General features: G+C 39.0%; 1 protein-coding gene across 1 annotated transcript; it reads left to right on the plus strand.

The window, feature by feature from the left end:
* Window positions 1-2881: 2881 nt before the first annotated feature.
* On the plus strand, window positions 2882-4339 carry LOC121948940 (ADP-ribosylation factor-like protein 4C). The gene has a single exon (XM_042494493.1). The coding sequence runs from the start codon at window positions 3367-3369 to the stop codon at window positions 3943-3945; it is 579 nt and encodes a 192-aa protein (XP_042350427.1). The 5' UTR covers window positions 2882-3366; the 3' UTR covers window positions 3946-4339.
* The last annotated feature ends 7582 nt before the right edge of the window (window positions 4340-11921 follow it).

Consider the following 11921-nt stretch of genomic DNA (forward strand, 5'->3'; position numbering starts at 1 on the left):
ATAAAAAAAACACAAATAAAACTTTTTCAAAGTATTACATGAAAAGTTTGATTTTTTTGTTATCACAGTCTGGGATAAGGTAAACACTGATTTTCAGCAACAATTGTGACAGTGCACATTGTGGAATAATAGCATATATTTTACTCATATGCCAAATATGGGCATGCTAACATGCTCAGAATGAATGTTATTAACCCTTTGAAACCAGTGTGAAATTTGCTTGAGTTAAAAAAAAAAACATGGGAGAGTGACAAGTGACGAAGAAACTGTCCAAAACCTGGCAAAAAAGCCACATGAGAATTTAAAGAAAAAAAAAGAAACAAAAATAAAGAAACAAACAAAAATAAAAGAAACAAACAAAAAAAAACGACCTCAAGAAAGTACTAAAAAATATGTTTTTTTGTCCATAACATAAGTGAATATAAATATAAAAAGAGAATTCTGAACTCTGGACATTTTTTTCTGTCATTTTTTGGTAATATTTAATATCCATCCCAGCTAATTTTCAGGTCTTTTTTTCCTTCTTTTTTTGTTACATTTACTGATCTTTTACACAGTTTGCAGGACAGTCATCGTCAAGTTGCTCTTTATGTTTTTCACGGTTTTGAAAGAACCAGCAAACCAATTTTACTCAGATGTCAGAGGAGAAAATGATTGTGAAAGGTGTTTGTTAAAAAAGAGACTGTTGTCAATCCAGGTGTTTAAGGGTTAAGGTGGGTTATTTTGTTAAGATGCCTGTGTTTTATATAATAATAATATATGATAATATAATATAATATCATATAATATAATAATAATTATAATATAATTTTGTCATCTTCTTTAGTTTAGTGTGTTTTTCCACGTTGCTAATTAGATCTAAACACTAAAGTTATTAAAAGGAGAAGATTGATTGTCCTGAACCATCAAACGGCTGAAGAGAAATTTTTTTCTCTCCAAACCACAAATATCAAACAGAGAAAAGTGACGATCAGAGCACAGCCTTTAAAATGATTATGATTAGACTGCCAACTAAAAATAACCAAAATTCAACACGTGCATAAGATCTCCCTCTTAAATTGTGTGTTGTGATCCTGCATGTGATCTCGTGTTGCTCACCAGTGGTGCTGCAGTTTGTACAGACACTGTTTGGTGAAAGCCTGAGATCTGATTCTGTTAATAAATAAATAAATAAATAAATTAAAATAAATAAATAAATAAATAAATAATAATAATAATAATAATAATAATAATAATAATAATAATAATAATAATAATAATAATAATAATAATATAAACAACAACAACAATAATAATAATAATAATAATTATTATTATTTTGTTATAATAGCCCCATGGAAACAAAAAAATACAAAATAATTTTTTGCATTAGTTTTTTCTTGACCTGGAACAAAATGCACATTTATGTATATTTGAGATCTGATTTCTGTTCCGGAAATGTATGCAAAAAGTGCATATCTTATTCAATAATGTCTCATATGCATATTTAAGCATGACATTTCAGGAAAAGTGTAATTCAGCTGAGGAAGTTTGATGATGATATTTATGAAGTTTCTCTTTTTTCAGAGGCAGAGTGAACTGAACTCTGCAGATTTTATCTCCTTCATGTTCAGGCTCTATTTAGACCGGAAGGAGGCGCTGCTGTCTGTGATTTGTCCTCCACCATCACCATGACAACAGATGATAACAACAGCGTGAGACTCCATCTGATTTAACCCTTTCAAACCTGGATTGACATCACTTGTCTTGTGCTGCATTCAGACGTATTTAAAAGGTGCTTCGACCTTTGAACTAACTGAGCTGATTGGTTTGATTTTTTTTTCAAAATTATTTTAAAAAATCCAGAAAACTATATTTTATGAATTATTTTGAGGAATTGTTATAACTATTAAGGCTTTTTCAGGTCATTTTCTTGTTTGTCTTTTCTTTTTTAAACTAATTTTCAGGTCAGGCTTGCTAAAAATATTCCCGGAAACCGATTGTCTTGAAAAAAGAAAGTAAACAGACATGAAAAACCTGGAAAAGTCATGGAATTTCAAAATCACATTTTCCAGGCCTGGAAAAGCCATGAAACAAGGAAAAAAAACACTGAAAGTTTTGGAAAAAATCATGTTAATGTGCTGTGTGTGATAAATTAAATGCTATTAATGTCACATAACTGAGTTTATTTTCTGTAGCTGAAGTTATAATGTAGCCTAACGTAGCAAACGTTATGTGTGACAATGTTTTGTTTTTTTTCTAAATAAAAGAAGAAAAAAAAAAATCATCAATTTGGCAGGGTTTGGAATGCATTTTTTTCTTATTAAATGTGATGTTTTGTCTTTTTTTTGTTGTTGTTTGTTTTTGTTGATTTTTATATAAAACCCTTTATTTTTTGTTTTGTTTTCATTTAGTATTTATTTATTTATTTATTTATTTTAAGAAAACATGTTTGGAAGGCATGTTTTAATTAAAAGTTGTTGGTGATTTTTATTTTGTCCATTTTTATTTGTTATTTTCTTGAACTTTTTTGTCTTTTCTAATTTGAATTCGTAGGTCACTTTTTCTTAAGTTGCTCACTGACTTCCTCCCATGTTTTTGAAGGAAATCAAACCAAATCAAACCGACAATCTCAGAAACGAATATAATTTAATTTATTTTATTTCTAAGACAAAGATCTTTACAGTGTGGTCTGAGCCAAACGCTGCACGTGAAGTTTGTACTTTAGTGTGTGTGTGTGTGTGTGTGTGTGTGTGTGTGTGTGTCAGGAGCCGGACCACAGCAGCTCGTGAGGACGCGCGCTGCCTCATTGGCACATGTCCCGGCGGGGTGGAGCGTAGCGGGGCCGCCTCTTGTTTTGCGGTCTTGTTTTGTCAGACTCACAACAGAGCAGCTGCAGCGGCCGACCGGAGAGCACCGCAGCGCCCCGACACCGACCGGCCGACGAATCGGTGGATTTTGATGACGGGAGCAGGGCGCAGTCAGAGGAGGCGGACGTGTTTGTGCGCAGCTTCCAGAGGGAGCGTTTGATCCGGAATCTGAGGATACGGCTTCTTTGGGCTGCTGAAGGTTGACATCACGGTTGTCCTTCCACGCGCTGACACCGTCCACTGTGTCCTCGAGGAGCCCTCTTTAACCGTGGAGCTTCTTCGTGGCCAAATGGATGTGACTGCGTGAGGAGAATACTAATGAACGGCGCGCTGCGTCCTGCCGAGGCGCACCGCGTCCCCCGCTACTGCTGAGGGCCACATCGGAGCCGATCAGTCATCCAGAGCGCACCGGGGCCTGCGCACCTCCCCTGCTTCTGCACGGGGATTCATGAGCGGGGTCTGAGCTCCGGAGCTGGGTTATTTTCCTAAAACCGGGCGGTGGATACAAGAAAAAAACATGGGCAACAGCTTCTCCAACATCTCTGCCTTCCAGTCTCTCCACATCGTCATGCTGGGTTTGGACTCTGCGGGGAAGACCACAGTCCTCTACAGACTCAAATTTAACGAGTTTGTCAACACGGTCCCCACGATCGGCTTCAACACGGAGAAGATCAAGCTGAGCAACGGCACCGCGAAGGGCATCAGCTGTCACTTCTGGGACGTGGGGGGCCAGGAGAAGCTGAGGCCGCTGTGGAAGTCCTACAGCCGGTGCACCGACGGGATCATTTACGTGGTGGACTCCGTGGACGTGGACAGGCTCGAGGAGGCGAAGACCGAGCTGCACAAAGTCACCAAGTTCGCGGAGAACCAGGGCACGCCGCTGCTGGTCATCGCCAACAAGCAGGACCTGCCCAAATCTCTGCCGGTGGCGGACATAGAGAAACAGCTAGCTCTGCACGAGCTCACCCCCTCCACCACCTATCACATCCAGCCCGCGTGCGCGATCATAGGTGAGGGGCTGCACGAGGGCATGGACAAACTGTATGAGATGATCGTGAAGAGGAGGAAATCCCTGAAACAGAAGAAGAAGCGGTAACAGCTGCTGGTCTGAGGACAGTTTTCATGGACTGGAAGGATCCGGGTTCTGCCAGTGTTGCCCTGAACACCTTTTTTTTTTACTTTGCAGTGATTTTTAAAAAAAATCCTCAGTTTGGATTATTTGACGCTGTGAAGTTTGCTGAATGATGCTCCTGCACACTCAGCACGATCTGACAGGTCGATCTCACTCAAAATATTCTGGGAAAACGGATTGCCTTGAAAAAGAAGAGTAAATACAGGGTTCCCATGGTCATGGAAAACCTGGAAAAGTCATGGAATTTCCCAATGACATTTTCTAGACCTTGAAAAACAATGGAATAGTAACATTCACTGAAAGTTTTGGAAAAATCATGGAAATGAGTTGTGTGATAAATTAAATGATATTAATGTAACATAAAAGTGAATTTATTTTCTGTAGCTGATGTAAAGTAACTTTAATAAGTTTTGATTTTTTGCTGATTTTTATGGAAAACCCTAAGTTTCTTTCTTTTTTTTTTTTTTAAGAAAACATGTTTGGAAGGCATATTTGATTTAAATGTCTTTTTTGTTCTTCATTAAAAAAAAATAACATTTTTTCTCTAATTTTTTGGCAAATTTTACAGAAACCGTAAACAATTTTTTCTTCCTTAATTTTTTTTGGTTGTTTTTAAGAAAAAATGTTTGGTTATGACCATGTGTGGGAACCCTGTAATTATAACTATTAATCTTAATTTGTGTTTACTTGATGTTTTATCATTAGGTTTACTCAAAATTGAAGCATATTTAGTTAATTTTGTGAAGTTGTTGCAACTTGAAATGATGAACTTTGCAGATCTGCAAGTTCTTTTTAACACATTAAAGAAAATACAAATATGATTGACAAGTTTTCGACCAGCAGAATACAGATATATACACGTTAAACTTAGTTTACTGAAGTTTCTAAAACGTAGAAAGACTGATATGATTAGAAAATTCACTTTTGAGTTGCGACAACTTCACAAAATTAAATGAATATTATTACATTTTAAGTAAACTTAAAAATCAGATATAAAGTAAACACAAATTAAGACTGAATGTTATATTTATTTACATTTTTGAAGGCGATCAGTTTCCTAAAATTTATAAAGTAACATCAAGCTGTCAGATTTTCAGGTGCCCAGCAGGCTGCAGGATATAAACCACATATTAACCAAAAAGACACATTAAGAGGAGAAACTTGAAAAGACTGTTGAGATGGACAGCATGGAGGACGAGGGACGGGCTGGCCCGTCCATCTGCTGCTTTATCGTGGACTCTGAACACTGAAGAAAAAGCTCACTGAGGACTTTGTGGTTTTGGTTTTCACCCACAGGACGGGAACTGTGGGGTTTGATTTTGCACGTGGCTCGGGTCACTCGTGCCCCTGGCTCTTTATCTTTTGTTTGTTTCGGAGATCCGACATCGGGAGTTTGGATGTCGCGCTGACTGTTTCTTTGGGAGCATTGAAGTAGCCTTTCCTCTGCGTGCTGGACGGGAGGAGGACACAGTGTCCACTACTTTGCACTTTTCATTTCCTAACAGACAGTAGAGAACTACACTGTATTAACAGAGGAGCAGATCCAGGCGGTTTATGTACTAAGAAGCCAAAATTGAAGTATTTTTTGAATATTAAAAGATTTAAAATCCATGTTTTTGGTGGCTGTTCTTCATTTACAGGATGTGGTTGCAGGGGCGTTTCCAGGATTTGAGGACACTGGGGGCTTAGGCCTCTGTAGGGGGTCCAGGGGATCCTCCTCCTTTGATGAATAATCTGTTTTGATGCTTTTTTTATTCACTCTGGCATCTTATTTACACTTAAAAACTTTATAAACTAACGATCCTGGGCTGTTTTTATATCATTATTAGGGACTGTTTGTTATTTATTAGAGGACAGTGGCTGGTGCAAAAAGAGGGAGCGTGTAAAATAATTCCTTAAGCATTGGGTTGACTTACGTTTTCTTTTGTTTGTTTGTTTTAATTTTGGCTTATGGGAGGGGCATGCAACTTTAAATGGTTCTGTATTTATTTTATCGCCTTTTTTTATTGGAAGTTATGTTTTCCTTAAAAATTTGTGCTGATTTTTTTTTCTTGAATTGTTTTTTCCCCAGTTTTTATTTCTTAAAATGTTTCTTTAATTAAAAAAATGGCAATTTTGCTATCCTTTAGATTTTTATTTATTTTTCCTTTAAACAGTTTTTCTGCAAAGGTCTTGGTGATTAAAAAAAACTTTTGGTGATTTTTTAAATTTTCTTATTTTTATTTTTTACATTTTTTAATGATTTGCCTGAAATGTAAAAAAAATCAGTGTATTGAAATTATTGTTGGATTTTCCGATTTCAGATGGTTCTTGGATACATCATGTTGGACGAACGGTTCGTGCATTTCCCACAAAAAATATGTGTAGCTTTGGGGAAGGTAAAAAAAACCAAACTGCCACCCTCTGATAAATAAAGAACAGTCCCTAAGGCCAACTCTTATATCTGAAACTACATGTATGTTTTGATCTGGGGCTCCTTATTAAACATGATGGGAGCACGAGCAGCAGGAAGTGAGACGGATGATAACGATCTGCGAACCTTTGACCTGATCAGTTTCTTTATCCAGATCCTCACAGGTGTGGATCAAAGAGGTCAAAGGTCACAGAGGTCAGAGGTTCCTGCAGGAGGTTAAATGAGAGGAAATCCCTCTGAAGTCTGCAGACGTTACACAAAGGCCTCGGCGCAGATTTCTGCACGTGAGTTGCAACATTTCGAGCACAGCCGGAGCTCGTTTGGGAAATTTATGGATCTGCATTGCAGTGCTGAATTTTCTGCTTCACAACAGTGTTTACAGCAGCGAGCGGCGCTCCAATGGGACCAGTGCTCACCAGTAAGTCAGTTTCTGTCCTGAGTGCAGTTACCAGCGCTCACTTAAATCATTTTATATTCATATTTTTGGATTAGAGCCTCTCTGCTGCCAGAGCTGCTGTGAAGTACAACATGTGCTCCAGTTTTGTCAGAGTTTCTGACTTCAGGGGGAAACTGTTTGGAAGATTAACTTTAAAACCTGTATGGACATCGTTTATACTCGTGCTGCATTTAGACGCCTTTCACAAATATTAAAACCTGTAAAAACTGAGCAAAAAGCTTTAATTCTCTTCAAAACACGGGAAAGGTTATGAGTAAATTGCAAGAAATCGTAAAGGTGATAAGAAAACAGCCTGAAAATTAATATTATAACAGGAGAGAAAGAGATATTAGACAATTATCTTAATAAAAAGAGAAAAATATACAGAAACTATATTTATGATTATTAGAATTAAATATTCAAAATATGCTGCACAATACATATACACTGTGACACTTTTAGATCATTTCCTTGTGTTTTAGTTTCCTTTGTTGCTAATATTTTTAGATAATTTTCTTTCCTACTTACTCTAACTCTCTATAAATTTGCTTTTTACATATTTGTTGCTAAGTTTTGGATCATTCCTTGTTAAGTTGTTGTTGTGAAAGAAATCAATCAAGAAATCAAGAATTTTTTTAAGACTTATTTCGCTCAGATTTTTATCGCAACCATCCCAAGACACACCTGTTGTATTAGCGTATTGATCCACCACATTTGTAACCAGCATTTGAGAGAAAAATATCAAGTGAGTGCAGTTTTCAGTGATTGAATGTTTGATGTAGACAGTAATTAGTGCTTACTTCAGTACATTTTGAGATACATTTACATTTTTGGTACTTTATACTTCCAGTCCACCACGTCTCAGAGAGAAATATTATTGCTCTGCATTTATTTGACAGCTTTGATGACTTTTCAGATTAAGATTTAACTTAAAAAAACACATATAATTGCAACGTTAAAGATTAAATGAGTAATTTGCAAAATGTTTGTTTTACCAAAAGCAAAGTTCTACTCACGTGGTTTCACTTAAATTACAGTTTGAGTCCCAGAGAAGTAAAATTACCAAAAATTCCACAAAGACGGCAAATATTAGAAAACAATGGTTTCACATCAGTGTAGCAAAACTTTGTTTTTCCTCATTTCTCTCCCATGTGTGATTTCATGACATCGACGTGTGTTGAGTTATACGTCTCCAAATCAAAGTCTGTTAAAAAAGCTAAAAACCATCAGTTTAGTGTTTGGTGGACACCCTCAGGTTGGGTTTGTAGTTGGGTTTGAAGCGGAGAGGTTTCCCCACAGAAAGACAAACAGAGAGCCCTGTCATATCAGGACTACCCGTTGCTATGGCAACAGCATCGCAGAACCAGCCCAGTGATTTTAGGAAGCAGGTTTCACCCTCTTCCCTTCGTCGGCTGCAGCATTAACGTCCGTGTTTACCTCGCCCGGAGTCACCAACATTCACGTGTCGGTCCGGTTAATCACACGTATGTTATCTTCATGCAGCTTTTCACTGGAGCTGCACCTGCTGCATCCCGTCTAATACCCCGCATACTCTCCTGCATTATTCCCCCCACATTCAGCCGGACATCATGGCTGAATCACAACACAAGGGGCCCCTGGGCACAGATATTCAGAGGGCCCCACCACCTCGCCTACCTAAGAGGAAGACACACAGACTTTGTGGTGGTTTTGCGTCTCTTTGTAGTCGCTGTGCATCTTTTTGTGATTTCTTTTAGGTCATTTTGTGTGGTTTTTTTGGACGTTTTGTTACTTTGTTGTCATTTTGAGGTAGTTTTGCCTGTTTTCATCATCCTTTTGTGCCTCTTTGGAGTTTCTTTGCACAGCTTTGTGGTTATTCAAGTCTCTTCCTGGTCACTATGTGTTTATTTGAGTAAAATTTTGCATGTGAAGGCCTGACACTTTGGGCCCCTCGGCCTGTGTCCAATAGACCTGTTCAGTGAACCGTACATGCCCGACTCATGTAGCAACTTTGGAGATTCTGGGGTTCAATTTGGTATAAATAGTGTGCGGTTCTGTCTTTGGGTATTTATGAAACGTAGTCATCTATTTCTTTAAACAAGCCAAATTTGCAACACGGGGCCAACTCAGTTAATCATCTTTCAGTCAATATTTATCTTCAGTTTCTGTTTACAGCTGAAGTTCACGTTACCATAAGCCATAAGTAAACATAACGCTGTGTGAATATGCTTCTCGTGTATTTTAATCATAAGGTCAAAGTGATGCCATGGTGACTCGTTATATTTGACGCCAGTAACGTAGCAGCAGAGTCTCTTTTGGTTTGACCCATTTATCAGTTTGAAACATGCAGGAAAACGAAGGCCACATGTGCAGCACAGTTAGACACACGAGTGGCCTAAAAAAAACAACGGCCTCCAAATATACAGCGCCTCCAGAGAAGCCTGCCCTGCTTACACTGAAGGAACGGTTTCAGTGTCTGCAGAACGAGGCCTGACTTCTGTCAAACTGCACGCAGAAGCTGTCAGTTTATAACCTGAAGCACAAGAAGTCATCTGAGGGGAACACGTGTTTGTTTCTCATTGCCTTCAGAGTGACACATAATGTCTGATCTGGCACCGCTGTGGCAAAGCTTCGGTTTAGCTGCTTGGTGAAGTCCGCCTGGATCAGACTACATGACGGATGGTCACTGCGCCAGACTGAGGGATTACAGAGTCAAAATCTTTCAGTGAAAAGAGACACAACTCTGAGTTTGATCCAGATCTTCTGGTCTTTAACTGACGAACTTCTGTATATGATCGGTGAGGTGTCAGAAGGCGGGTTTCCATTACAGATTTGCACAAAACTTTTCGATATTTTCAAAATGACGATAAAAACACAATTGCAAGATGACCGTGTATCTGGTTGCTCATAGTCTTTACTCCCCCAAAAGAAATCAACCAGTTAGCTCAGATTTCAGAGGCTTAGATACTTGTGAAGGTGTTTGAACGCAGCACAAAAAAAGTGATGTCAATGCAGGTTTCAAAGGGTTAAAGCTGCTGTTGTTCTGCTGCTCAGAAGATTCACTGATTGTTGTTCTTTGGACTTTGTTTGTGGTGATTTCACAAACTTTCTACACCCTCTGATTGTTGAGTTTAGATTTTAATATTAATTTCAGCTCGTGTTTAGGTCGGCCAGTGATAATATCCACTGACTACATACTCTGCTTTTCAAGTCAGAATCAGTTGCAGACTGCACTTCTGAACTCCCCACCTCCTCCACCTCCTCCTCCTCCTCCTCCTCCTCCTCCTGTGGTCTTTGTTGGTGTCTCCCCCAGCTCTCCAATTATCTACTTAAAGCAGGAACAGAGCTGTCTCTGCTGGAGCAAAACAAACTGCTGATTACAGAGCAGTGTGTCTTTGTGCTGCTACAATCACTGCAGAAATTAAAAGATAATAAGCTGACACTGTAAAAGCTTTCAGCCCCGACAGCCAGCTCAGTTTCAGAGGCTTTTTATTGTCTCCTGAGGGCTCCGGTGTTTGTGGAAACATGAATGCCGCCCTGGTAAACCTACCTCAGTCTTCAGGCCGCGATAACCCAACTGAGAGATGGATAAAACCTTTTATCTGAGTACAGTTAACTTTATATCAAAGTAACATTATTGTAGAGTGGATTTTCTGGAAGTTAAACTGAGATTTTTTTTAGACTGAGATGTTTTTTTTGTCACAATTCATCACACTGAGGCACAAATGCTCAAGGCTTTTATAAGGTGAAATAGATTTAATCCCTTACTTGTTACAAAGTGTACACAGGTGATCTAAAATCACGTGAAAAAGAGAGGCAGCAGGAGCACCTCTGGTGTCCCTCAAACCGCCGGTGCTCATGAAGAGGAATACTTCAAACCAGTAATCAATTTTTCTTTGACTTTTTACACATTTCTTGCCAATTTTTTGGGGCCATTTCTTCTTCTGTTCCTCATTGTCTTGGGAGAAATCAATAAATTTTTATCAAAATTCAAAGGGTTAAACTTGCATGTTATGAAGTCTGCAAGAAGAATTAATGTTTGGAAAACCACTCTGAGGTTTTTACGCAGAGTTAAACTTTCAGTGTCTCCTGATTGATGAGATAGAGACCAGATTTCATGCTATCCCTCAAAGATTACTGTAAAATCTGGGTATACGAGCAGTCAGATAAATGTAGGGGAGTAAAACAATACAACTGTCCTTCAAGTGAAAATAGAAAGTCTGCAAAATGTAGATGTTTCTCTGAAGTGGTTTTGAACAGAGTACATGCTCTCAGTCACTTCACATCTCTGGTTTCAGCCAACACGCTGAGACTTAGACTGTGTGGGACGGTTATCTGCGAGCTGCCGTCCCTGGTGGATCAGCTCTTTCTTGCTCCTGCAGCTGTTATTGTGTGTTCAGAGGGTTGATAAGCCGTGCATTGTTCGGGTGTCCCTGGCATATATAGGTCATGCTCTTGTTGTTCTGCCTCCTCCCCATTGTGTATGTATACTGCATGTGTGGGTATGTGTCACCGTTTTCTCAACAATATACAACAGCAGCGGTGCCAGATCCCCTTCATCCCCTCTGTAATCTCCAGCAGAGTACAAGTCAATGTGGACAAAAGCGCCCTGAACCTGATGCACCGTTATCTGCATTAATGTGTTCGTCTTGTAAAGATAGTCTGTACGCTCTCAGCCTGGACATCCTGTAAGAGCTGCTTTCATTTTGGCTGTCATCTCTTCATCACTGCAGCAGAACAAATAAACAAAGCGTTGGCCGTACTTCGGCTCAGAGGGTGTTGGTAATGTACCTGAAGCTGTTTGGTAACAGCGAGGAGAAGATCAAGTTGTGCAGGGATGATGTTTTTTGGAGGCGACCCAGAGGGAACATCGCCCTGGTTTCCTCTACAAAACAATAATGGAAATTGTCTTTTGGATCATTGCAGAAAATAGAATCTGTGGCAAACAAAAGTTTAGGGTAAATACACGTTTCGTTTCAGCCTGTTGTCATTTAAAAGGCATCAAATACAGCCGCTTTTGCATTGATTTTGGCATAAGATCCTGACGGCAGAATGCAACTTTCGCAGCTGTATGATATGCTGCTGAGTAGCGTTTGCTGAGAACGTGGTAGG

This window comes from Plectropomus leopardus, chromosome 10, assembly GCF_008729295.1.
Source record: "Plectropomus leopardus isolate mb chromosome 10, YSFRI_Pleo_2.0, whole genome shotgun sequence".
Classification (NCBI taxonomy): domain Eukaryota; kingdom Metazoa; phylum Chordata; class Actinopteri; order Perciformes; family Serranidae; genus Plectropomus; species Plectropomus leopardus.